The sequence below is a fragment of the Apodemus sylvaticus genome, chromosome 2 (genome assembly GCF_947179515.1).
Source record: "Apodemus sylvaticus chromosome 2, mApoSyl1.1, whole genome shotgun sequence".
Taxonomy (NCBI): domain Eukaryota; kingdom Metazoa; phylum Chordata; class Mammalia; order Rodentia; family Muridae; genus Apodemus; species Apodemus sylvaticus.
The window spans coordinates 165,968,904-165,992,359 of record NC_067473.1 but is presented as its reverse complement, the minus strand read 5'-3'; the positions used below and the strand labels follow the sequence as shown (position 1 = coordinate 165,992,359).

At 36.9% G+C, this 23,456-nt stretch overlaps 1 protein-coding gene across 2 annotated transcripts; it reads right to left on the bottom strand.

Annotated features, from left to right (window-relative positions):
* Positions 1 to 13,395: 13,395 nt before the first annotated feature.
* On the bottom strand, positions 13,396 to 23,238 carry LOC127679295 (natural killer cells antigen CD94-like). 2 transcript variants are annotated; one of them, XM_052175016.1, is made up of 7 exons: positions 22,757 to 23,232; positions 19,336 to 19,424; positions 17,927 to 18,019; positions 17,723 to 17,782; positions 16,186 to 16,337; positions 14,827 to 14,930; positions 13,396 to 13,810 (listed from the first exon to the last, which is right to left on the bottom strand). In XM_052175016.1, the coding sequence occupies exons 2-7, from the start codon at positions 19,340 to 19,342 to the stop codon at positions 13,687 to 13,689; spliced, it is 540 nt and encodes a 179-aa protein (XP_052030976.1). In that variant the 5' UTR covers positions 19,343 to 19,424; positions 22,757 to 23,232; the 3' UTR covers positions 13,396 to 13,686. The 2 variants fall into 2 exon arrangements, with proteins under 2 accessions (XP_052030976.1, XP_052030975.1); XM_052175015.1 differs by lacking the exon at positions 19,336 to 19,424 and having other exon boundaries at positions 22,757 to 23,238.
* Positions 23,239 to 23,456: the final 218 nt, after the last annotated feature.

The window sequence follows — 23,456 nt, the reverse complement described above, 5'->3', positions numbered from 1 at the left end:
CACAAACCCAGCCCTAAAAAGGATAATAGGAGGACAACACCAATACAAGGAGGGAAACTTCACCCTGAAAAAAGCAAGAAAGTAACCTGTCATCAAACCCAAAAGAAGTTAAGCAATCAAATTTAAAAAATAACGTCAAAAATGATAGGAAGTAACAATCACTATTCCTTAATATCTCTTAACATCAATGGACTCAATGCCCCAATAAAAAGACACAGACTAACTGACTGGATACGTAAACAGGACCCTACATTTTGCTGCTTACAGGAAACACACCTCAGGGTCAAAGACAAACACTACCTTAGAGTAAAAGGCTGGAAGACAATTTTACAAGCAAATGGTCTCAGGAAACAAGCTGGAGTAGCCATTTTAATATCAGATAAAATTGACTTTCAACCCAAAGTCATCAAAAGAGACTCTGAGGGACACTTCTTGCTGGTCAAAGGAAAAATACAACAAGAAGAACTCTCAATCCTGAACATCTATGCCCCAAATGCAAGGGCACCCTCTTTCATAAAAGAAACTTTATTAAAACTCAAAGCACACATTGCACCTAACACAATAATTGTGGGTGACTTCAACACTGCACTTTCCTCAATGGACCGATCAGGAAAACAGAAACTAAACAAGGACACAATGAAACTAATTGAAGCTTTGGACCAATTAGATTTAACTGATATATATAGAACATTCTATCCTAAAACAAAAGAATATACCTTTTTTTCAGCACCTCATGGTACCTTCTCCAAAATCGACCATATAATTGGTCACAAGACAGACCTCAACAAATATAAGAAGATAGAACTAATCCCATGCCTCCTATCTGATCACTATGGAATAAAAGTGGTCTTCAATGGCAACAGAAACAACAGAAAACCCACATACACGTGGAAATTGAACAATACTCTACTCAATGATACCTTGGTCAAGGAAGAAATAAAGAAAGAAATTAAAGACTTTTTAGAACACAATGAAAATGAAAACACAACATACCCAAATCTATGGGACACAATGAAAGCAGTGCTAAGAGGAAAACTCATAGCCCTGAGTGCCTCCAAAAAGAAAATGGAGAGAGCATACATTACCAACTTAATGACACACCTGAAAGCCCTAGAACAGAAAGAAGCTATTTCACCCAGGAGGAGTAGAAGGCAGGAAATCATCAAACTCAGGGCCGAAATCAATCAAGTAGAAACAAAGAGAACCATACAAAAAATCAAAAAACCAGGAGCTGGTTCTTTGAGAAAATCAACAAGATAGATAAACCCTTAGCCAGACTGACCAAAGGGCACAGAGAAAGTATCCAAATTAACAAACTTAGAAATGAAAAGGGAGACATAACACCGGAAACTGAGGAAATCCAAAAAATCATCAGATCCTACTACAAGAGCCTGTACTCAACACAACTGGAGAATCTGGAGGAAATGGACAATTTCCTTGACAGATACCAAATACCAAAATTAAATCAGGACCAACTAGACCATCTGAACAGTCCCATAAAGCCTAAAGAAATAGAAGGAGTCATAGAAAGTCTTCCAACCAAAAAAAGCCAGGACCAGATGGTTTCAGTGCAGAATTCTACCAGACCTTCAAAGAAGAGTTAACACCAATACTCTTCAAACTATTCCACAAAATAGAAACAGAAGGAACACTACCCAATTCCTTCTACGAAGCCACAATTACGCTGATACCAAAGCCACACAAAGATCCAACAAAGAAAGAGAACTTCAGACCAATTTCCCTTATGAACATCGATGCAAAAACACTCAATAAGCCTTGGGAAGAAATCAGGGGACAGAGATGCAAATATCAACAACAGAATACAAGAGATAGAAGAAAGAATCTCAGATGCTGAAGATTCCATAGAAACCATGGACTCAACAGTTAAAGAAAATGCAAAGTGCAAAAAGCTTGTAACCCAAAATATCCAGGAAATCCAGGACACAATGAGAAGACCAAACCTAAGGATTATAGGCATAGATGAGAGTGAAGATTTACAACTTAAAGGGCCAGCAAATATCTTCAATAAAATTATGGAAGAAAACTTCCCTAACCTAAAGAGAGAGATGCCCATGAATATACAAGAAGCCTACAGAACTCCAAACAGACTGGACCAGAACAGAAATACTTCCCGTCACATAATAATCAAAACACCAAATGTTCTAAACAAAGAAAGAATACTAAAGGCAGTAAGAGAAAAAGGCCAAGTAACATATAAAGGAAGACCTATCAGAATCACAGCAGACTTTTCACCTGAGACTATGAAGGCTAGAAGGTCCTGGGCAGATCTCATGCAGACTCTAAGAGAACACAAATGCCAACCAAAACTACTATATCCAGCAAAACTCTCAATCACCATAGATGGAGAAACTAAGATATTTCACGACAAAACCAAGTTCACCCAATATCTATCCACAAACCCAGCCCTAAAAAGGATAATAGGAGGACAACACCAATACAAGGAGGGAAACTCCACCCTGAAAAAAGCAAGATAGTAACCTTTCATCAAACCCAAAAGAAGTTAAGCAATCAAATTTAAAAAATAACGTCAAAAATGATAGGAAGTAACAATCACTATTCCTTAATATCTCTTAACATCAATGGACTCAATGCCCCAATAAAAAGACACAGACTAACTGACTGGATACGTAAACAGGACCCTACATTTTGCTGCTTACAGGAAACACACCTCAGGGTCAAAGACAAACACTACCTTAGAGTAAAAGGCTGGAAGACAATTTTACAAGCAAATGGTCTCAGGAAACAAGCTGGAGTAGCCATTTTAATATCAGATAAAATTGACTTTCAACCCAAAGTCATCAAAAGAGACTCTGAGGGACACTTCTTGCTGGTCAAAGGAAAAATACAACAAGAAGAACTCTCAATCCTGAACATCTATGCTCCAAATGCAAGGGCACCCTCTTTCATAAAAGAAACTTTATTAAAACTCAAAGCACACATTACACCTAACACAATAATTGTGGGTGACTTCAACACTGCACTTTCCTCAATGGACCGATCAGGAAAACAGAAACTAAACAAGGACACAATGAAACTAATTGAAGCTTTGGACCAATTAGATTTAACTGATATATATAGAACATTCTATCCTAAAACAAAAGAATATACCTTTTTTTCAGCACCTCATGGTACCTTCTCCAAAATCGACCATATAATTGGTCACAAGACAGACCTCAACAAATATAAAAAGATAGAACTAATCCCATGCCTCCTATCTGATCACTATGGAATAAAAGTGGTCTTCAATAGCAACAGAAACAACAGAAAACCCACATACACGTGGAAATTGAACAATACTCTACTCAATGACACCTTGGTCAAGGAAGAAATAAAGAAAGAAATTAAAGACTTTTTAGAACACAATGAAAATGAAAACACAACATACCCAAATCTATGGGACACAATGAAAGCAGTGCTAAGAGGAAAACTCATAGCCCTGAGTGCCTCCAAAAAGAAAATGGAGAGAGCATACATTACCAACTTAATGACACACCTGAAAGCCCTAGAACAAAAAGAAGCTATTTCACCCAGGAGGAGTAGAAGGCAGGAAATCATCAAACTCAGGGCCGAAATCAATCAAGTAGAAACAAAGAGAACCATACAAAAAATCAACAAAACTAGGAGCTGGTTCTTTGAGAAAATCAACAAGATAGATAAACCCTTAGCCAGACTGACCAAAGGGCACAGAGAAAGTATCCAAATTAACAAACTTAGAAATGAAAAGGGAGACATAACAACGGAAACTGAGGAAATCCAAAAAATCATCAGATCCTACTACAAGAGCCTGTACTCAACACAACTGGAGAATCTGGAGGAAATGGACAATTTCCTTGACAGATACCAAATACCAAAATTAAATCAGGACCAACTAGACCATCTAAACAGTCCCATAAAGCCTAAAGAAATAGAAGGAGTCATAGAAAGTCTTCCAACCAAAAAAAGCACAGGACCAGATGGTTTCAGTGCAGAATTCTACCAGACCTTCAAAGAAGAGTTAACACCAATACTCTTCAAACTATTCCACAAAATAGAAACAGAAGGAACACTACCCAATTCCTTCTACGAAGCCACAATTACGCTGATACCAAAGCCACACAAAGATCCAACAAAGAAAGAGAACTTCAGACCAATTTCCCTTATGAACATCGATGCAAAAATACTCAACAAAATTCTTGCCAACCGAATCCAAGAACACATCAAAACGATCATCCACCATGATCAAGTAGGCTTTATCCCGGGAATGCAGGGTTGGTTCAATATACGGAAATCCATCAATACAATCCACTACATAAACAAACTCAAAGAACAAAACCACATGGTCATTTCATTGGATGCTGAAAAAGCATTTGACAAAATTCAGCATCCTTTCATGCTTAAAGTCTTGGAGAGAACAGGAATTCAAGGCCCATACCTAAACATAGTAAAAGCAATATACAGCAAACCGGTAGCCAGCATCAAACTAAACGGAGAGAAACTTGAAGCAATCCCACTGAAATCAGGGACCAGACAAGGCTGCCCCCTTTCTCCTTATCTTTTCAATATTGTACTTGAGGTACTAGCTCGGGCAATTCGACAACATAAGGAGGTCAAAGGGATACAAATTGGAAAGGAGGAAGTCAAACTATCATTATTTGCAGACGACATGATCGTCTACCTAAGTGACCCAAAGAACTCCACTAGAGAGCTCCTACAGCTGATAAACAACTTCAGCAAAGTGGCAGGTTATAAAATCAACTCAAGCAAATCAGTGGCCTTCCTATACTCAAAGGATAAGCAGGCTGAGAAAGAAATTAGGGAAATGACCCCCTTCACAATAGCCACAAACAGTATAAAGTATCTTGGGGTGACTCTTACCAAACATGCGAAAGATCTGTATGGCAAGAACTTCAAGACTCTGAAGAAGGAAATGGAAGAAGACTTCAAAAAATGGGAAAACCTCCCATGCTCATGGATCGGTAGAATCAATATAGTTAAAATGGCCATTTTGCCTAAAGCACTATACAGATTCAATGCAATACCCATCAAAATCCCAACTCAATTCTTCACAGAGTTAGAAAGAGCAATTATCAAATTCATCTGGAACAACAAAAAACCCAGGATAGCTAAAACTATTCTCAGCAACAAAAGAAAATCTGGGGGAATCAGTATCCCTGACCTCAAGCAATACTACAGAGCAATAGTGTTAAAAACTGCATGGTATTGGTACAGTGACAGGCAGGAGGATCAATGGAACAGGATTGAAGATCCAGAAATGAACCCACACACCTATGGCCACTTGATCCTCGACAAAGAGGCTGAAAACATCCAATGGAAAAAAGATAGCCTTTTCAACAAATGGTGCTGGTTCAACTGGAGGTCAGCATGCAGAAGAATGCGAATTGATCCATCCTTGTCTCCTTGTACTAAGCTCAAATCCAAATGGATCAAGGACCTCCACATAAAGCCAGACACTCTGAAGCTAATAGAAAAGAAACTGGGAAAGACCCTTGAGGACATCGGTACAGGGAGAAAGTTTCTGAACAGAACACCAATAGCGTATGCTCTAAGAGCAAGAATTGACAAATGGGACCTCATAAGGTTACAGAGTTTCTGTAAGGCAAAGGACACCATCAAGAGGACAGATCGGCAACCAACAAATTGGGAAAAGATCTTCACCAATCCTACATCAGATAGAGGGCTAATATCCAATATATATAAAGAACTCAAGAAGTTAGACTCCAGAAAACCGAACAACCCTATTAAAAAATGGGGTACAGAGTTAAACAAAGAATTCTCACCTGAAGAACTTCGGATGGCGGAGAAGCATCTTAAAAAATGCTCCACTTCATTAGTCATTAGGGAAATGCAAATCAAAACAACCCTAAGATTTCATCTTACACCAGTCAGAATGGCTAAGATTAAAAATTCAGGAGACAGCAGGTGTTGGAGAGGGTGCGGAGAAAGAGGAACACTCCTCCACTGCTGGTGGGGTTGCAAATTGGTACAACCACTCTGGAAAGCAGTCTGGCGGTTCCTCCGAAAACTGGGCACCTCACTTCCAGAAGATCCTGCTATACCACTCCTGGGCATATACCCAGAGGATTCCCCACCATGTAATAAGGATACATGCTCTACTATGTTCATAGCAGCCCTATTTATAATTGCCAGATGCTGGAAAGAACCCAGGTATCCCTCAACAGAAGAGTGGATACAAAAAATGTGGTATATCTACACAATGGAGTACTATTCAGCCATTAGAAACAATGAATTCATGAAATTCTTAGGCAAATGGATGGAGCTAGAGAACATCATACTAAGTGAGGTAACCCAGACTCAAAAGGTGAATCATGGTATGCACTCACTAATAAGTGGTTATTAACCTAGAAAACTGGAATACCCAAAACATAATCCACACATCAAATGAAATACAAGAAGAAAGCAGGAGTGGTCCCTGGTTCTGGAAAGACTCAGTGAAACAGTATTTGGCAAAACCAGAACGGGGAACTGGGAAGGGGTGGGAGGGAGGACAGGGGAAGAGAAGGGGGCTTACGGGACTTTCGGGGAGTGGGGGGGGGGCTAGAAAAGAGGAAATCATTTGAAATGTAAATAAATTATATCAAATAAAAAAAAAAAAGAAAAAAAAAATACTCAATAAAATTCTTGCCAACCGAATCCAAGAACACATCAAAACGATCATCCACCATGATCAAGTAGGCTTTATCCCAGGAATGCAGGGTTGGTTCAATATACGGAAATCCATCAATACAATCCACTACATAAACAAACTCAAAGAACAAAACCACATGGTCATTTCATTGGATGCTGAAAAAGCATTTGACAAAATTCAGCATCCTTTCATGCTTAAAGTCTTGGAGAGAACAGGAATTCAAGGCCCATACCTAAACATAGTAAAAGCAATATACAGCAAACCGGTAGCCAGCATCAAACTAAATGGAGAGAAACTTGAAGCAATCCCACTGAAATCAGGGACCAGACAAGGCTGCCCCCTTTCTCCTTATCTTTTCAATATTGTACTTGAGGTACTAGCTCGGGCAATTCGACAACATAAGGAGGTCAAAGGGATACAAATTGGAAAGGAGGAAGTCAAACTATCATTATTTGCAGACGACATGATAGTCTACCTAAGTGACCCAAAAAACTCCACTAGAGAGCTCCTACAGCTGATAAACAACTTCAGCAAAGTGGCAGGTTATAAAATCAACTCAAGCAAATCAGTGGCCTTCCTATACTCAAAGGATAAGCAGGCTGAGAAAGAAATTAGGGAAATGACCCCCTTCACAATAGCCACAAACAGTATAAAGTATCTTGGGGTGACTCTTACCAAACATGTGAAAGATCTGTATGACAAGAACTTCAAGACTCTGAAGAAGGAAATGGAAGAAGACCTCAAAAAATGGGAAAACCTCCCATGCTCATGGATCGGTAGAATCAATATAGTTAAAATGGTCATTTTGCCTAAAGCACTATACAGATTCAATGCAATACCCATCAAAATCCCAACTCAATTCTTCACAGAGTTAGAAAGAGCAATTATCAAATTCATCTGGAACAACAAAAAACCCAGGATAGCTAAAACTATTCTCAGCAACAAAAGAAAATCTGGGGGAATCAGTATCCCTGACCTCAAGCAATACTACAGAGCAATAGTGTTAAAAACTGCATGGTATTGGTACAGTGACAGGCAGGAGGATCAATGGAACAGGATTGAAGATCCAGAAATGAACCCACACACCTATGGCCACTTGATCCTCGACAAAGAGGCTGAAAACATCCAATGGAAAAAAGATAGCCTTTTCAACAAATGGTGCTGGTTCAACTGGAGGTCAGCATGCAGAAGAATGCGAATTGATCCATCCTTGTCTCCTTGTACTAAGCTCAAATCCAAATGGATCAAGGACCTCCACATAAAGCCAGACACTCTGAAGCTAATAGAAAAGAAACTGGGGAAGACCCTTGAGGACATCGGTACAGGGAGAAAGTTTCTGAACAGAACACCAATAGCGTATGCTCTAAGAGCAAGAATTGACAAATGGGACCTCATAAGGTTACAGAGTTTCTGTAAGGCAAAGGACACCATCAAGAGGACAGATCGGCAACCAACAAATTGGGAAAAGATCTTCACCAATCCTACATCAGATAGAGGGCTAATATCCAATATATATATAAAGATCTCAAGAAGTTAGACTCCAGAAAACCGAACAACCCTATTAAAAAATGGGGTACAGAGTTAAACAAAGAATTCTCACCTGAAGAACTTCGGATGGCGGAGAAGCATCTTAAAAAATGCTCAACTTCATTAGTCATTAGGGAAATGCAAATCAAAACAGCCCTAAGATTTCATCTTACACCAGTCAGAATGGCTAAGATTAAAAATTCAGGAGACAGCAGGTGTTGGAGAGGGTGCGGAGAAAGAGGAACACTCCTCCACTGCTGGTGGGGTTGCAAATTGGTACAACCACTCTGGAAAGCAGTCTGGCGGTTCCTCCGAAAACTGGGCACCTCACTTCCAGAAGATCCTGCTATACCACTCCTGGGCATATACCCAGAGGATTCCCCACCATGTAATAAGGATACATGCTCTACTATGTTCATAGCAGCCCTATTTATAATTGCCAGATGCTGGAAAGAACCCAGGTATCCCTCAACAGAAGAGTGGATACAAAAAATGTGGTATATCTACACAATGGAGTACTCTTCAGCCATTAGAAACAATGAATTCATGAAATTCTTAGGCAAATGGATGGAGCTAGAGAACATCATACTAAGTGAGGTAACCCAGACTCAAAAGGTGAATCATGGTATGCACTCACTAATAAGTGGTTATTAACCTAGAAAACTGGAATACCCAAAACATAATCCACACATCAAATGAGATACAAGAAGAAAGCAGGAGTGGTCCCTGGTTCTGGAAAGACTCAGTGAAACAGTATTTGGCAAAACCAGAACGGGGAACTGGGAAGGGGTGGGAGGGAGGACAGGGGAAGAGAAGGGGGCTTACGGGACTTTCGGGGAGTGGGGGGGGGGGCTAGAAAAGGGGAAATCATTTGAAATGTAAATAAATTATATCGAATAAAAAAAAATATTTTAAACATTAAAAAAAAAAAAAGACTGAAGCAGAAAGTATGGCAATCAGCATGGCTGTGGAAAACATAGTAGGTATGTGGAATGTGTAAGAAGTGTGAAACAAACAAACGCACACACACAAAAAAAAAAAAAAAACCAAGTTATTGGATGTTTGCTTCATGAACTCTCTCCTAAAACTCAATATTGCTCTTTTAAGACTAGCATTTAGCAGTTAAAAGTATTGGCAGCTCTTCCAGAGGATAAGCACTCAATTTCCAACACCCACATGGTGGCTCACAATTGCATATAATTCCAATTCTAGGGGATCTGACACCCTCACAGAGACATACATTCAGGCAAAACACAAATGAACATAAAAAATAAATCTTTTTAAAAGCTAAAAAGAAGAACTAGCATCTGTAAAACTAGCAATTTATCTTTAGATCATGCAAGTATTTGTTCCAAAATCTAGCATTGTATAATGCTTCTTTTTGTAATTCCTTAAACTTCTTGTTGTTCTTCTTATTCTGCATCCTCCTTCTCTTATACCACCACAACATCCACCTTCACCACCACCTCCTTCTCTTCCTCCTCCTCCTCCTTCTCTTCTTTAAATTTTATTATGTTGGCAGGGGTGCACATGCAACAGCCCACATGTAGACATCAGAGAAAACATGAGGAAATCAATTCTCTCCTTCTGGGGATGTGGGTTCCAGAGACTGAACTTAACTTGTCAGTCTTATTAGCAAGTGCTTTTATAAACTGAGCCATCTTGATAGCTCCCAAAATTGAAATTTTTGAACTTGTACTCTTCAGAGTATCTAATAACATGTGATCTTGTTTGACAGAAAGGGATTTGTAGAAATAGTGCCTAAACATGAATCATTTATGAAATTATGATAGAAAACACAGTTAAAATGGTTTTCCATTTACTATCCAATACAGCCAAAATTTTCATCATACACAAGACAAAGCTCTGTGGGGTTGTGTGAACAGAAGCAGAGACATGACTGGCTCAGTGATGTGCCTATTACTCAAGTTAATGGCATAAGCTAAGTAATACTTTTTCAAATACTTGTTCACAGTTGGATGTTGAGACTTTGGGAGAAGACTAAGACTGGAGGATCTACTTAAAGTGAGGCTGTCTGGGTGCTGTGCTATGTTAATGAGTATTTATTATGAAGCACCAATTAGCCTATTTCCAAGGAATCTAAGAAAAGTCAAAGCCAATATGCAATCAATTGCTATGAAAACAATATTCTATGACAAAACTTTGGTGGTAAACTATATAGTAGATATTAATTTGTTAAAGATGGTTTTACACACACACACACACACACACCACACACACACACTCATACACACAGACACACATACATTCAAACATGCATACAACTATGGAGTTTAAATAAACCTATTAAAATTTTCTGGAATATAAAAATTTTTTTCACTTCATTAGATAAAAATTTCAAATAGCAAGAGGTACTAGAAATCTCACTTTTCAAGATTTTCTATTAAAATATCCTTAAGTTTTTCTGTATTCTACCACATGGTTTCAGTTTCAGTAAACAGTTTTAATTGTTACTTGTATCCACAGTTCATGTAAAATATTTGTCGTTTTCATTACATGATTTAGTTGCAAATTATAGGATACCTGGGCATTTCACATACTCAAATAATCTTGGAAACTTCCTGTTTCTGTCAGAGTTCAGACAGCTAACATCAGAGAGTATCAGCAGACCTAAGATTAGTATCATTGTGTTCTCAAAATCCAATAACACATAACATTCTGAAGTCAGAGACATTTCTGCCCAAACTAGGAGAAAGACTACCTGGTTTAAAAAAAAATAGGATAGTATCAGAGAAGAAGTCCCCTTGGTTATGTGTGTGGTATACCCACAAACTCTATAATCATGGAGCGTACACAACATACCTCAGCAAAGGCTTTGAGACAAGAACCATGATAACATTAAGACTCATACAATTAATCCACTTGTTCACCAATCCCATAACCCTCTCTACCCCTAAGTATATGAAAGGTTGAAGCAGAACTTCCATGGGACCACCATCCACAGAGACTAAGAACACAGGAATATTTGTGATCTAAATATGGTTATTATCTATTGGTTGTTTAATGGATATATGAATATGTAAAGAAATCGTGTACCCTTTACATATATACCCTTTGGTGCACACAAAGTATGTGTTAATATGTTGAGAAAGAGCTGTTTTATAATTTTATGTTGGCAACTCTTTAGTAAGTAGTAGTATATGAAGTCTCTTTCCCACTATCTCCAAAGCTGTCAAATGCATAAGATGTCTAATAAATGTCTAGTAAAATTAAGTCTTCTCTGCCAAAACCCAAAAAGGTGTTCTCTGATAGATGAATAACATAAGAGATTGAGAACCCTTATTCATGAATTGGAAGAGTCATCACTATTAAATTTTCTGTATTTAATAATACATACTGGCTATGTAACTTTACATATGAACCTAAAACTATTGGGGGTTTTTTAGCCTCTGCCTTTGGTCTGTTTTAATGTTTGCAATTGTATCTTCACACTTACTAGATACTATTTTTTAGCATGGTTGTGTCTTCCCATTTTGCTTAATCACTGAGGCTACATTTACATATTATCTCTGTCAAATTGCTCAGCTTCATAAAATATATCCCTAGATTTCTGAAAGTAACAGTATATTTTAAAAGAAGTTAATAAGAACGGTTCAAAAATAAATGCCTTCATATTCTGTCTAGTTTTTATCTTTCAGTAGGTTCTTTAATATGTTTCTATAGCTTTTGAAGTTTTATTAATAAATATTTTGTCTTATTCAGTGCTGTAAATGAAGTTTTTCATCGATTGTGCCCCTTTAACTGGTTATTATTTGTGTAAAGCAATGCTATTTCATTAGGGCATATCAATTTCATTAAGTTAATCAGCTAACTTACTGAAGTATGATTGTTGACATTAGGTTTCCTACTGACTTAGTCTAGTTGTTTAGATGTCATCTCTGCTGTACAAACACTTTCACTTTTCTCTTTTTAAATTTATAACCACTTATTCTAGCCAGATTATATTTGGCTGACACTCCCAGAATCGTGTTAATGAGGCATGAAGGGAATTACTATCTGTGCTATATCCCTGGTCCTACTGAAAGTACCCAAAGGATGAGATTGTCACCATGACCCTGACTGGGCTAGGGACATTTGAAAGTTTAGCCTGGGCTACAGAGTCCTTACAAAGAAGACTTGCTCATTACATAGCTCATAAAAGAAGACATCCATCTGTACAGATTGTTACATCTTTCTTCCTTACACAGTCTGCTCAACAGGGCTAATAATGGCAAGTGGGTCCTTCTAGGTTAACTGAGGATATAGAAAAAATGGTTAATAGAGCCTAATTATCTAACCTTTTAAATTATAAACTCTGCTTTCTGTTCAGTTGTTTTGCCATGGTTATCCACCTGGATATAATACAGAAAGCAATTACTCAGTGCTGCACTGGTGAGGATCTTGCAAGTTGGTCACAGTGCATAATTTATTAAATGTTCACCTTTCATAGCAAACATATACTGAAATCAAGCAGGGTTACATTTTAGAGGTTTTTTGTGCTAGTCTCAATTGCACAGATGCAGAAAAGTCCTTTGTCAAAAATCAACTTCCCATCATAGTACAACCCCTAGATAAATAAGACATATTAGGAGCATACTTCAGTATACTGCGTGTCCTAATGCATGACAAGTCTATGGCCAGAATGACAATAAATGGGGATAAACTGACATTGTTTCATTTAGAATCAGGAATGGAACAAGGATCTCTACAATTTAGTATAGTACTTGAAATCATAAAAAAATCATTCAGGGAAAATAAATTAAAGATATACACCTAGAAAAGGAATAAATCAAACAACATTCTTCTGTAGATGATATATTTCCATACTTAAAAGATAGCATATCCTAAAGATAGCATGAAAAAAATTCTTGAATGGGAGAAACACTTTCAGCATATGACAGGACACAAAATCAACAAAATAATCAGTAACTTTTCTAAATAGTCATAAAGAGTGTATGGAAAAGGAAAGCAGGAAATCAAATCTATTCACAATAGTTTAAAAAAAACTAGCTGCCCAAGGTATGTAAGATTTCTAAAATGAAATCCCTGAAATACTGAAGGGAAAATAAAGAAGATACTAGTAGATAAAAAGACCCGCCCCTGTGGCTCATGGTCGACTAGAATTACTGTTGTCAAGTGATCATGTCCCTTCAACTTATCTCCAGGTACACACACTGAAACCACATACGACTTGGTGTGGAATAAATTTTATTTAATGTTTCCAAGAAAACTTTACAGGAATAGGTGAATAAAATTATATTTCAACAATCAAAATATTTATAAAACCTCTCTATATTGCTTCATCCTAATTTTATGCACAAATGTGAAAAAAGTCATCAAGCATAAATTACTTGGGTTCAAATGTATGAACATTATATGCTAGCAAACAGAAACTTTTTACAGACACGAGATGGAAAGGTAGCGACTCTGAGAGCTGCTGTTTTCAGTAACCCTGGACCTTTCTTGTCTATACCCTTTGCCTTAAGAAGCATTTAAATAGGAAGTTGCTTACAGATATAACGGTTTTTATTTTTACAGGGTTCGGCAGTAACTGCTTTGCTTGGACTATAAACAATGCAGTGTTCTTGCCTGATGATATTTGAGAACTCTGGAAATCTGTAATGAAGAAGAAAATGTTAACATGTGTAAAACAGTAAGGATGATAAAGGTTATTTTTATTAACTCAGAATGTAGGAAACCACTTGAGGGAGAAATTTACTAAGTTGCTTGGGATTTTGTTTGGTATTGTTTGGTTGTCTTTCTGCGCCAATTTTCACAGTTCTGAAGTACAATGCTACATGAAATTCAATTACTCCCTCCCTGGCCCCTAGTGCTAAGACCACAGAATGTGATTCTAGATGTGGTTTTGTTATGAGTTTATTTGTGGACTTTTCTCCTATATCAGAAATGGTTGAATTGTTAATTTTTTTTTTTTGAGATAAAGTCTCAGTACCCGGTCTTGGCTGACCTGAAACTCACTACCTAGACCAGGCCAGACTCAAACTCAAAGAAATATGCCTGCCTCTTGCCTTTGTAGTACTGGAATTAAAGTTATGTACCACCATGCCTGGCCAGAAATGGTTTTGATGATATGCTGGTCTTCTATTTGGTTAAGAAGTATGGGCTGGGTAAAACAAACAAACAAACAAAATAACAAAATAACAAAAAGTAACAAAGAAAAAGCCCAAGAAACACATGCGCATGCAGAAACATACACATTAGCAGGCACAGAAAATCCATAAAAACAAAGTTGGAAAACATAATATGGTAAAGATTAAAGAAAAAAGTGCCCTGACAAAGCATTAAAAACAAAACAAAACACCCTCCAAAAATACCACTTGTTTACTGGTCAACTACTGCTGGGCATAATGGGGGCTGCCCTTAAGTGTGGTTTGAAAGATTAAAATTCTCAATGCTATTCAGCACTCGATGTTCATATCACTTGAGTATAAACTTGAATGTTGTAAGTAAAGCAGTAACTGCTGTCCTGACGTTCCCTAGAGAGTTTATATATTCTCATCTCCACACAAGATACTTGGATTTCTGAGACCCTGGCTGTAAGTCTTCAATCACCATAGCTAATTTAAATTCAGAAAACATACTCCTAAAATCCTCAATTACCAAAAACTTACTCATCTTTTGAGGGAACTGTGCCATCCTCCCATAGCCAGGCATTTCTTTCTTCACTATAACGCACTCCAATCCAGAAAAAGGTTTGACTGGAGCTCATAAAACTCTACTTAGAGGCAGAAGGAAGAAGTTAATCAAATTTGAATATGCTCTGAGATCAACATATTTAAAAGGCATTCAGAATAAGATTCAGAATGTGGGGGCTTGGGTTGGAATCATTCCAACTTTCTGATTTTGGAGGCATTATCACACACCTTAAATTTCTCAGATACTAAGCTATTCATTCGTGTGGAAAAACACTACAAAATCTTGCTTCTTGAAAGATGAAAATTATCATAAAGAAGATGAGACATTTGTTCTCTGTTACAGTTCCTTTGTGGGATCACAGATCAAATATGACCCCAGTGCCAGCATCTTGTAACCTCTTCAACCTGAGCAGGGCATGGACAACTTGAGAAGTTTTTCATAGGAGCTAAGTTATTTCCGAGATGAGCCTGGTGGTACAAGCCTGTGGTCCCTGGCACCTAGGAGACTGAAGCAGTTCATTTTGGAGGTTATAAAAGGAGTTTTAAAAAAATCCAGGGATATCTGCCTCTGTCTCATAGCACATAGTAAATTAAAAAAAAATAGTGGGGTGTCTACCTGGCATGCCTCAGTTCCTAGATTCAATCCCTTATGACACACAAAATAACAATGATAATGATTTGAGTAATTTTATGATCATATCATGCATTACTGGTCAACTACTTCTGGGCATAATGGGGGCTGCTCTTAAGTGTGGTTTGCATTATTTTAGTGAATGACAATATGGTTAGAGGAAGCAAAGCTGTTATCATACTATACTGTATAAAAGAAAATCTATTATATATGCACGTATATGCATATGTATATATACCTTTATGAGCTGACTTAATCTAGGGAAAAGAGCATAAACATAAACTTTGACACAATATGAGACTCTAGATTTTATATCATATCATACATTATATTTCAGAAAGATGGCAAACTGCCATATAACGTATGCACAAGGTAGTGTATTCTGCTCCAATAAATAATAACTGAAAGTTCCTCTTTTGGTCCCTTTGGTACTGTTAAAATACTAGCCTACTAATTCTGGAAAAGTTGGGGGATTTGCACATTAGCTCCAAATCCATTAAAATATTAACCCCTATAATAAAAATCTTTGAAGACTTTTTTATATGCTTTCTAGTGTATATTTCAAGGTACATCAAACTGAGGGCCATGAACTCAGAGAGAACTATCATTGTCTACCTGGTAATAAAGACATGAGAGTGGTCAGTTTAGTCAGGTATCATATGTTTGTAAGTAAGAAAGAATGTAAGAAACAATGAAGTACTTGCCAATTCATTTTTAGTTTGAGGCTGAAGAAGACTGGAATTCTGAGAAGCACAGAAATCTCTGCTTCCTTTCCAAGACATTTCTTCTTTGGAAATAAAGTAACAGTTGCATTGATATCCAATCCACTTTTCCAGGCAAGCACAGCATTCAGAAACTAAAAGACAAAACACATCCTTATAGTTTCAATTTCTTTGACATTCAAAGCTTTCCTTTGGTATTCATTTCTTTTTCTACAAACACTCCTTCAGAATGTGTAATACACATCACATTTCAGTACTATTCATATAAGCACTTTGCCTTGTGGAGAAGGTATTCTAAAAATAGATTCAGAATGACATCATTCTCAATCCTTTGTTATGTTTTGTGATAACTAGATGAGAAGATAAAAGAAATCCGGCCTATAGCAGAGAACCCAACAGGACCAGAGTCAGAAGAACAACTTTGAGAATGTACCCACAGCTGAGGATGGTAGTGAATGCAAAAGTAACTAGAGGAAGGAGACTCACGGGGAGGCATTCCACCAATTCCCCAAGCCAGAAAAAGGGAAGAGTACTTTAAAAAATATTCTTTTTTAAAAAATGAGTATATGTAACCCAATTAACTATAAGTCTGGTTGACAGTTTAGGGGTGATAGTATACCCTTAGCACCTCTCTTCCTTAATAATAAACGTCATGACACATGAGAGGCACTCAAATCTTTATCACTTAAATGGCACTAAAGTTGAGATAAGATAAAAATTAACTGGATGATGAGAAATCTATAAACTTGAGGAGCATTTGAAAAGGAATAACAGAATAGAGTTTGGGCCTATTCTTTACAAGTAGAGTCTATTCTTACAGAATGTCTACACTGTATTCTAAATCAGAGAAGCCAAATAAAAGAAAGAATATAAAAGCATAGTTTGTTAGCAAATGCAAAATAATATTTGTCTGTAATGGGTATTGTCACTTAACTAGTCATGAACACTCATTAGGAAACATGTATGTACTACTTCAGACTAATGTCTTTTCTTGATGAAAAGTATGACAATTTTATGCTAGACTGAACCTGAAATTTTCCTCAAAGACCCATATGTAAGAAAATTTGCATACAACTTGTGAGGAGGCAGTAACACCGACTTTTAAATGTAGAATGCAGTGGTTCTTTCCAGGGTACTGAGGGAGGCTCTTGCATGGAGAGTGGAAACTCTCTTCTTCATTTTCTCCTTTTTCTTTTTCTGTTTCTAGCTATGACATGAGTGGCTCTGCACCACACATGCTTCCACCATGACACAATGTCTCAACTTAGGTGCAAGAATGGCAGGCCCAGATAAACACAGATCAAAACTTCTAAAACTCAGAGGAAATAGTGAACCTCTGTTCTATGTACTGTTTACATAAAGTATTTCTTAAGCTGGCTTACATTAAATGTGATTTTACTACATAACAAAAAATGAGACTATTCTACTCAATGAAACCATGCTACTGTACATGAAGAATGAGCTACTCTGTTTTATCCTCTCTGAATCATGAAGTTTATGAAAGAAAATTGGAACCTACCTTCCTGGAATTCTACAGTGGATGTTGGAGGTATTGATTGAATGTTCTTTATAATAAATGCTATAAGAAATTATTATAGAGTTGCTTAGTTTGACATGTATTTATGAAATAAAATATTACACATTAGAAAAATTAAATGATTATTATTGAATTATTTCATCAAACTGTTGATATTTCTCTATAGACTTGCTTAGAGACACTTACAATTTATCACCAAAACTCCCAAAGTAACCATCAAGAAAAGACATTTTATTCCAAAGATCACGGACAGCAGCCTCCACCGAGTGATCATAGAAACTATAGAAAAATACCAGACACATAGATTAATGATTAATGTATGAGGTGCAGACATTGAAGCTGATGTTCTTAAGAACAGAAACCAGTAAGAATGAACCCAAAGACTTCTTCCTGTAGTGGAGCAGACACCTCTCCAGAAGCTGTTCCTTTAGAACACCACCCATTAGCAATCTTTTGAAGTGGTGTACCTTGTTCTTTGATGGGGTTATTCATACACATTTTCTGCCTCATTACAGTCATTTACCACTGACTCTTTAAATCAGCAGTGAAACTTATCTCTATGGCTAAAATAGATCGACAAGCAGTCGTGATGCTTGGTGGGCTTGCTTAATCATTTTTTTTCTCTTGAGAATGTCATAAATAAAAAAATTCTGTCTTAGAGAGATGATTGAAAAAAAGGTTGATCACAATGCTGTTTTCTTAAGGTATAAAGTTAGTAAGTACCCACTCTAAATCAAACAGTATATTGTCAAGACCTAGAATCTGTTATTTATCATATACCATCCTTATCAGGAGAGTACCATCATGGAAAATGTTCCCTCTGAATGCAGACCATGTTTTGAAGAGTGGCTTGTTAAGGTCTGCAGGAAAATAAAGAGGAACCTTCTAGACCTGATTTGGCAGGAGATTTCATACCAAGTATAAATTGAGGATCTGGATTCAATTCACAGCATTTTGAATTATGACACAAAGCCAACCTTTGAATTTCTGTTTTCTCAACATTATGTTACATCATATTCAAAATCACTTGCTATTGGCTAAGATATATTCAATATGAGAAGAATCTGTATTAGTAACACAATACTGTCGAGAATAGTTCTACTGCTAACAACAGCACACAGCGTCAATGAGCCTGAGTGATTTTGCAAGACCACGACACAGAAAGAAAAGTTATAAAGTTGCAAGTATCCTTAATATTTGGCTATCTTTATTCCCATGTTAGGAATACGGTGTAAGTTAATCAACTTCATTTCTGTTTTATTCTGAATTTAACATGATGCCCAATAGACACCACTTCCTAACTCAGGAAAAGTTCACAAAAGGATTCACTTTGTAAAATCATGTGATTTTACATGATTTTACAAAACACAGAATTGAGAAAACAATGAACACAAAAAGCATGAAAGTATGGAAAGTCTAAAAATATCTACTGCTGATTACCTACTTTCTGTTTTATTTAAAAAAAAAAAAAAAAAAAAAAAAAAAAAAAAAAAAAAAAAAAAAAAACCTGCCTTGAAGTTAGTTAGTCCGCCAGACATCCTTCCTGGTTATTATTTTATCATTGCTATACCATCTGCTGACAGGGGCACACGTACCTGCCATGAGAAGTGATGTACCAAGGAGGGTGCAGAGATGTGTTTGTGCTTTTTAAAGAACGGTGTGGATCACAGAGCTGAGCAGGAAGCTAAGAAGGAGACAGCATTAAAAGAGGAAGAAACATTGTGTGTTGTGGTGATGCTACTGAATCATCTGCTGGTGGTATACGGATGCACAGTAGGAATGAACAGAAGAAAGACCACAAGCTTCGAACAAAACCCAGGAACCACTGCACACAGGAAATTCTCTCTTTTAATTTTGTTACAAAACACTACAGCAAAATAAGGTTGGAGGGAGATTGTTTTCAATGTGCACACATCAAAGTTGTCCCTGAAAGCAGTTTAGAAAATAGGGGCAAGGTGTAAAAACTATGGTAAATTCACTTAGTATCATAAAATCACACACAGAATTACCACCTTTATAATAATAACAAATACTTATTTACTTTGTGTAAAAAACAAAGTAAATTTCTAAATCTAAAGGACAAAATTCTAATTCACATATTATCTGCCAAAATATGTGCTTTTGATGGCTTCATACCAAATTTGTTAGTGGCTTATTTGTTAGTGCTTATTTGACACTAAAGTTGATTAAGCTTGTTGCTCAAGTCTTTTACCAAGGCATACATGGAATTTATCTCAAACCAAGCCTTGTACTTGCACCTTCCGAGTTGACATTTCCCATCTTTAAAACAAACTGGTTGGAATATCCATGTCTTGTTCTGTGTTTCTGATCCCTGATCATTAAGTCCAATCACAGCCAGCCAGAGCCAGAAAGAATGATAGCAGTATTCAGGACTGTTGTGTTTTCTCACTTTTCTTTCCTCCCCAATCTCTCTCCCACTCTCCACCTTCTCTCTTCCCATCTCTCTCTCCCCAGCGCATGCTTTTAACTTTCCTTTTAATTCTTTCTAAACTACCAACTCTCCTTGATTTTGCTCCCATTTTGTACACAGGTAACTGAATTGTTTTCACACTTTGCCATCCCTCCTACTCATCTCCACTCAACACAGATCTCATCTTCCCCAATCATCTCTCTTGAATATGTGATAAACTCTAGACAAATACTGTCTGGACCCCTCTATGTATAATATATATATATTTCCTCTTAAAAGTGCTGGAAACCTTGATGTTCTGACACATGGGAGTACACAGTGCTGACTAGTTATCACCAGGCTGGCCCTTATGAACATAAATCAGGATTTGATGCAGTTCAGCAACACTGGCATTAAGACCAGAGAATATAAGGTGTTGAGCATCTTATAACTCACAGGATACTCAGTGGGATATTGAGCTTCACTGTATCTGCTTCAGACAATAATGCATTCTTCCAGTGTTTGTCTCATCCCTCTGCTTCCCCAGCTCTTATGTCTACTGCCCTTTGAGCAAAGAGAATTTGTTCAAAACAAGTGGTGACTTTGATAACTACATCTTTGAAACTTGAGGAAGATCGGAGAAAGGGAATTTAATGCCCACTGAAGATGTGAGTTTTGGAGTATTTTCTATACCTAGACATGTGTACTTAGACTGTAGAATAGCTTGGTAAGAATAATTCCAAAGGAGATACTTATTTTTATTTCAGTTCTTGTAAAGACTGTGCCTTCTCATTGGGTACCAGGCTGCAAAGCACACTCCATTATGGAGGCTTCCTGAAAAATAAAATTCTGGCCTGTCATAAAGTTTCTTGCAATCATGCTAATGAAAAGCCTCATAAACTCTAGGTTTTGCTTGCTAAACCCCTTACATATTACATTTTTTCATTAGGCTATGTTCGTTTTCAGTAGATGGAGTGTTATTTCTTACCAGGTGTGATGGCTTATACCTGTTATCCTGGTATGTGGAAAACACAGTCTCGACTAATATATTTATATATGTGTGTATTGAAATAGGAAAGAATAGGAAAGTTGAATAAATGTGTTTTATTGATGACTAACGCCATTTAATTCTTACAGAAACATAGGTATCTTTCAAAATATGTTACCGTCTACTTTTATTAATCATAAATTTATCAAATCATATGCTTTTTTTCTAAAAATGTTCCCTCATTTTGCCTACAAACCAAGAAAACATTTTCGGAATTCACTCTCAGGTTATCTGTCTAGTCACTTCCCTCTTCTTTCTGTATTTTAGCATCATCTATTGATTTCTAAAACTATAGTTTAGTTTTCCTGTTTTTAAAAGACACATATCTGGAACAAAGACTATGCAAGCTTACTGCTTTCTACATACAAGTCATCCATGAACTCCTTCCTCTGCTTTACGCCTGAGTGGGCTAAGGAGACACTTGCTGTGGTCAGTAGATCAGAAACTCTGGGCGGCTTGGATGTCATGGATGTGAGTCCTGCTTTGAGCCCAGGGGCTTCTGAATCACTCAGAACAGAATGAACAGGTAGTTACAATCATCTCAAGGAGATGCCGATGTGTGCATATATGTGTAAAACCACACATAATGTACACATTTTTGTAATCATGATCATATAATGTATTTGTTTATATTATAAAAAATAATAATTGCTAAATAGTCTGTTAATCGGAGGTATAGTTTTATTATGGAAAGTCAGGATAAACATAAAATTTTACTAATATTGATCAATTTTTGTGTGAATGGTTTGGTTCAATGGAGGAGACTTAGTTCAATTTAGCACACTTCATGCCAATTTAGTGTTCGACTTATATGGCTCATTTCAATCCACATGTGCATGAATGTGGATATATATATACATACATACATACATACATACATACATACATACATACGTACATATATACATAATACATTTGTATATGAATGTATGTATCTCTTAATGAAGTATTTTGGCATTCCACTATTTTACTGATAGAAAAAAATTATACATAATGGTATCTGTATATAAAAAGAAACATACAAAGGTACCCAGCAACAAGGAATTCTTCCTATCTCTGAGCATTCTTTCTGGAGTTTAAGATTCTGATATGATTTTAATTAAGTCATTCATCCCTACCATAGACCATTTCAAAGAATTTATTAAGACTGTTCTTTCAGGTCCTTTCTCTGTACTACTTTAAAGCCCTTTAGAAATGACCACTCAGTACCTGCCATCCAAGCAAGGAAGCATTTTCAGAGTCGAAATACTTGCCATTCTAATCCAATACAAATTTGACTTGCCTTCTGATATGCTGTGTATTAATTTTGCAGTTATAGATTGAGTGCTTGCTCCTGTATTATTTTTTAACAAATGCAATAATATCATTTTACAGTTTCAATACTGTTTGCAGATTTAGCCATAAATATTAACCAGAGACATTACACAATAAACTACCACCTTTCTATGTTCACAATAAATTAAAAGTAGCAAGAATCCCACTTCTCCTGAAGAGCTAAATAGATAATTAAGAAAATAAAAGCAGCAGCTCACACCATGTTTAATCAGAGCTTACTCACCCTGGAGGAGAAGTGATGTCATACAAGTGTGAGTGTTGAAGTTCCTTCTGAGCACCAACTCTGTCTAGGTGACTACTTTACCCAAGAGTGATTTCTTCACGGAAGTGTCCAGATTAACATAACATAATGATAACTTAGACAAAAATATTCACATTCTCCTTGGTTATTTAGGGTATAAGGATGTTTATAAAGCCAAAGAAAAAAAGCACATACAATTTTCTTAGTAATTTCAGTCCCAAATGTACACTTCTATTAAATTAGCCCACCGCAGAGGCCATCTAAGCAAAGGCGAGAACTTCCTGAAAGAGCTGCATCTCTTCATCTCTTGGGTAGCAGAAAATAATTTAACTGTGGTGAGTTTGGCGCGTCTTTGGGTCCTCATTCTGAAATTATCACAGCAAGGTTGACACATTGGTCAGTTCTTGACATGCAAAACTCAAGCACTTGCATGGAGTGAGTCTATTTCTGCCTTTTGGCAGATCATCTGACTTCTTAACCAGAAGGAAAATGGAATGTGGCAACTACAAGGATTCTCTAACTAAGAACAAAAGGCCCATCAATAAGAATCAGGTAGGCCACCTAAAGAGCTCAGCATGCAGCCTTCGGAGACTAACATTTCACTTGGGGAGTGAATGTCAATTTACATGTTTCTTTATATTTAGATAGGGTCTCACTATATCTCACTATGAAATCCAGGAGG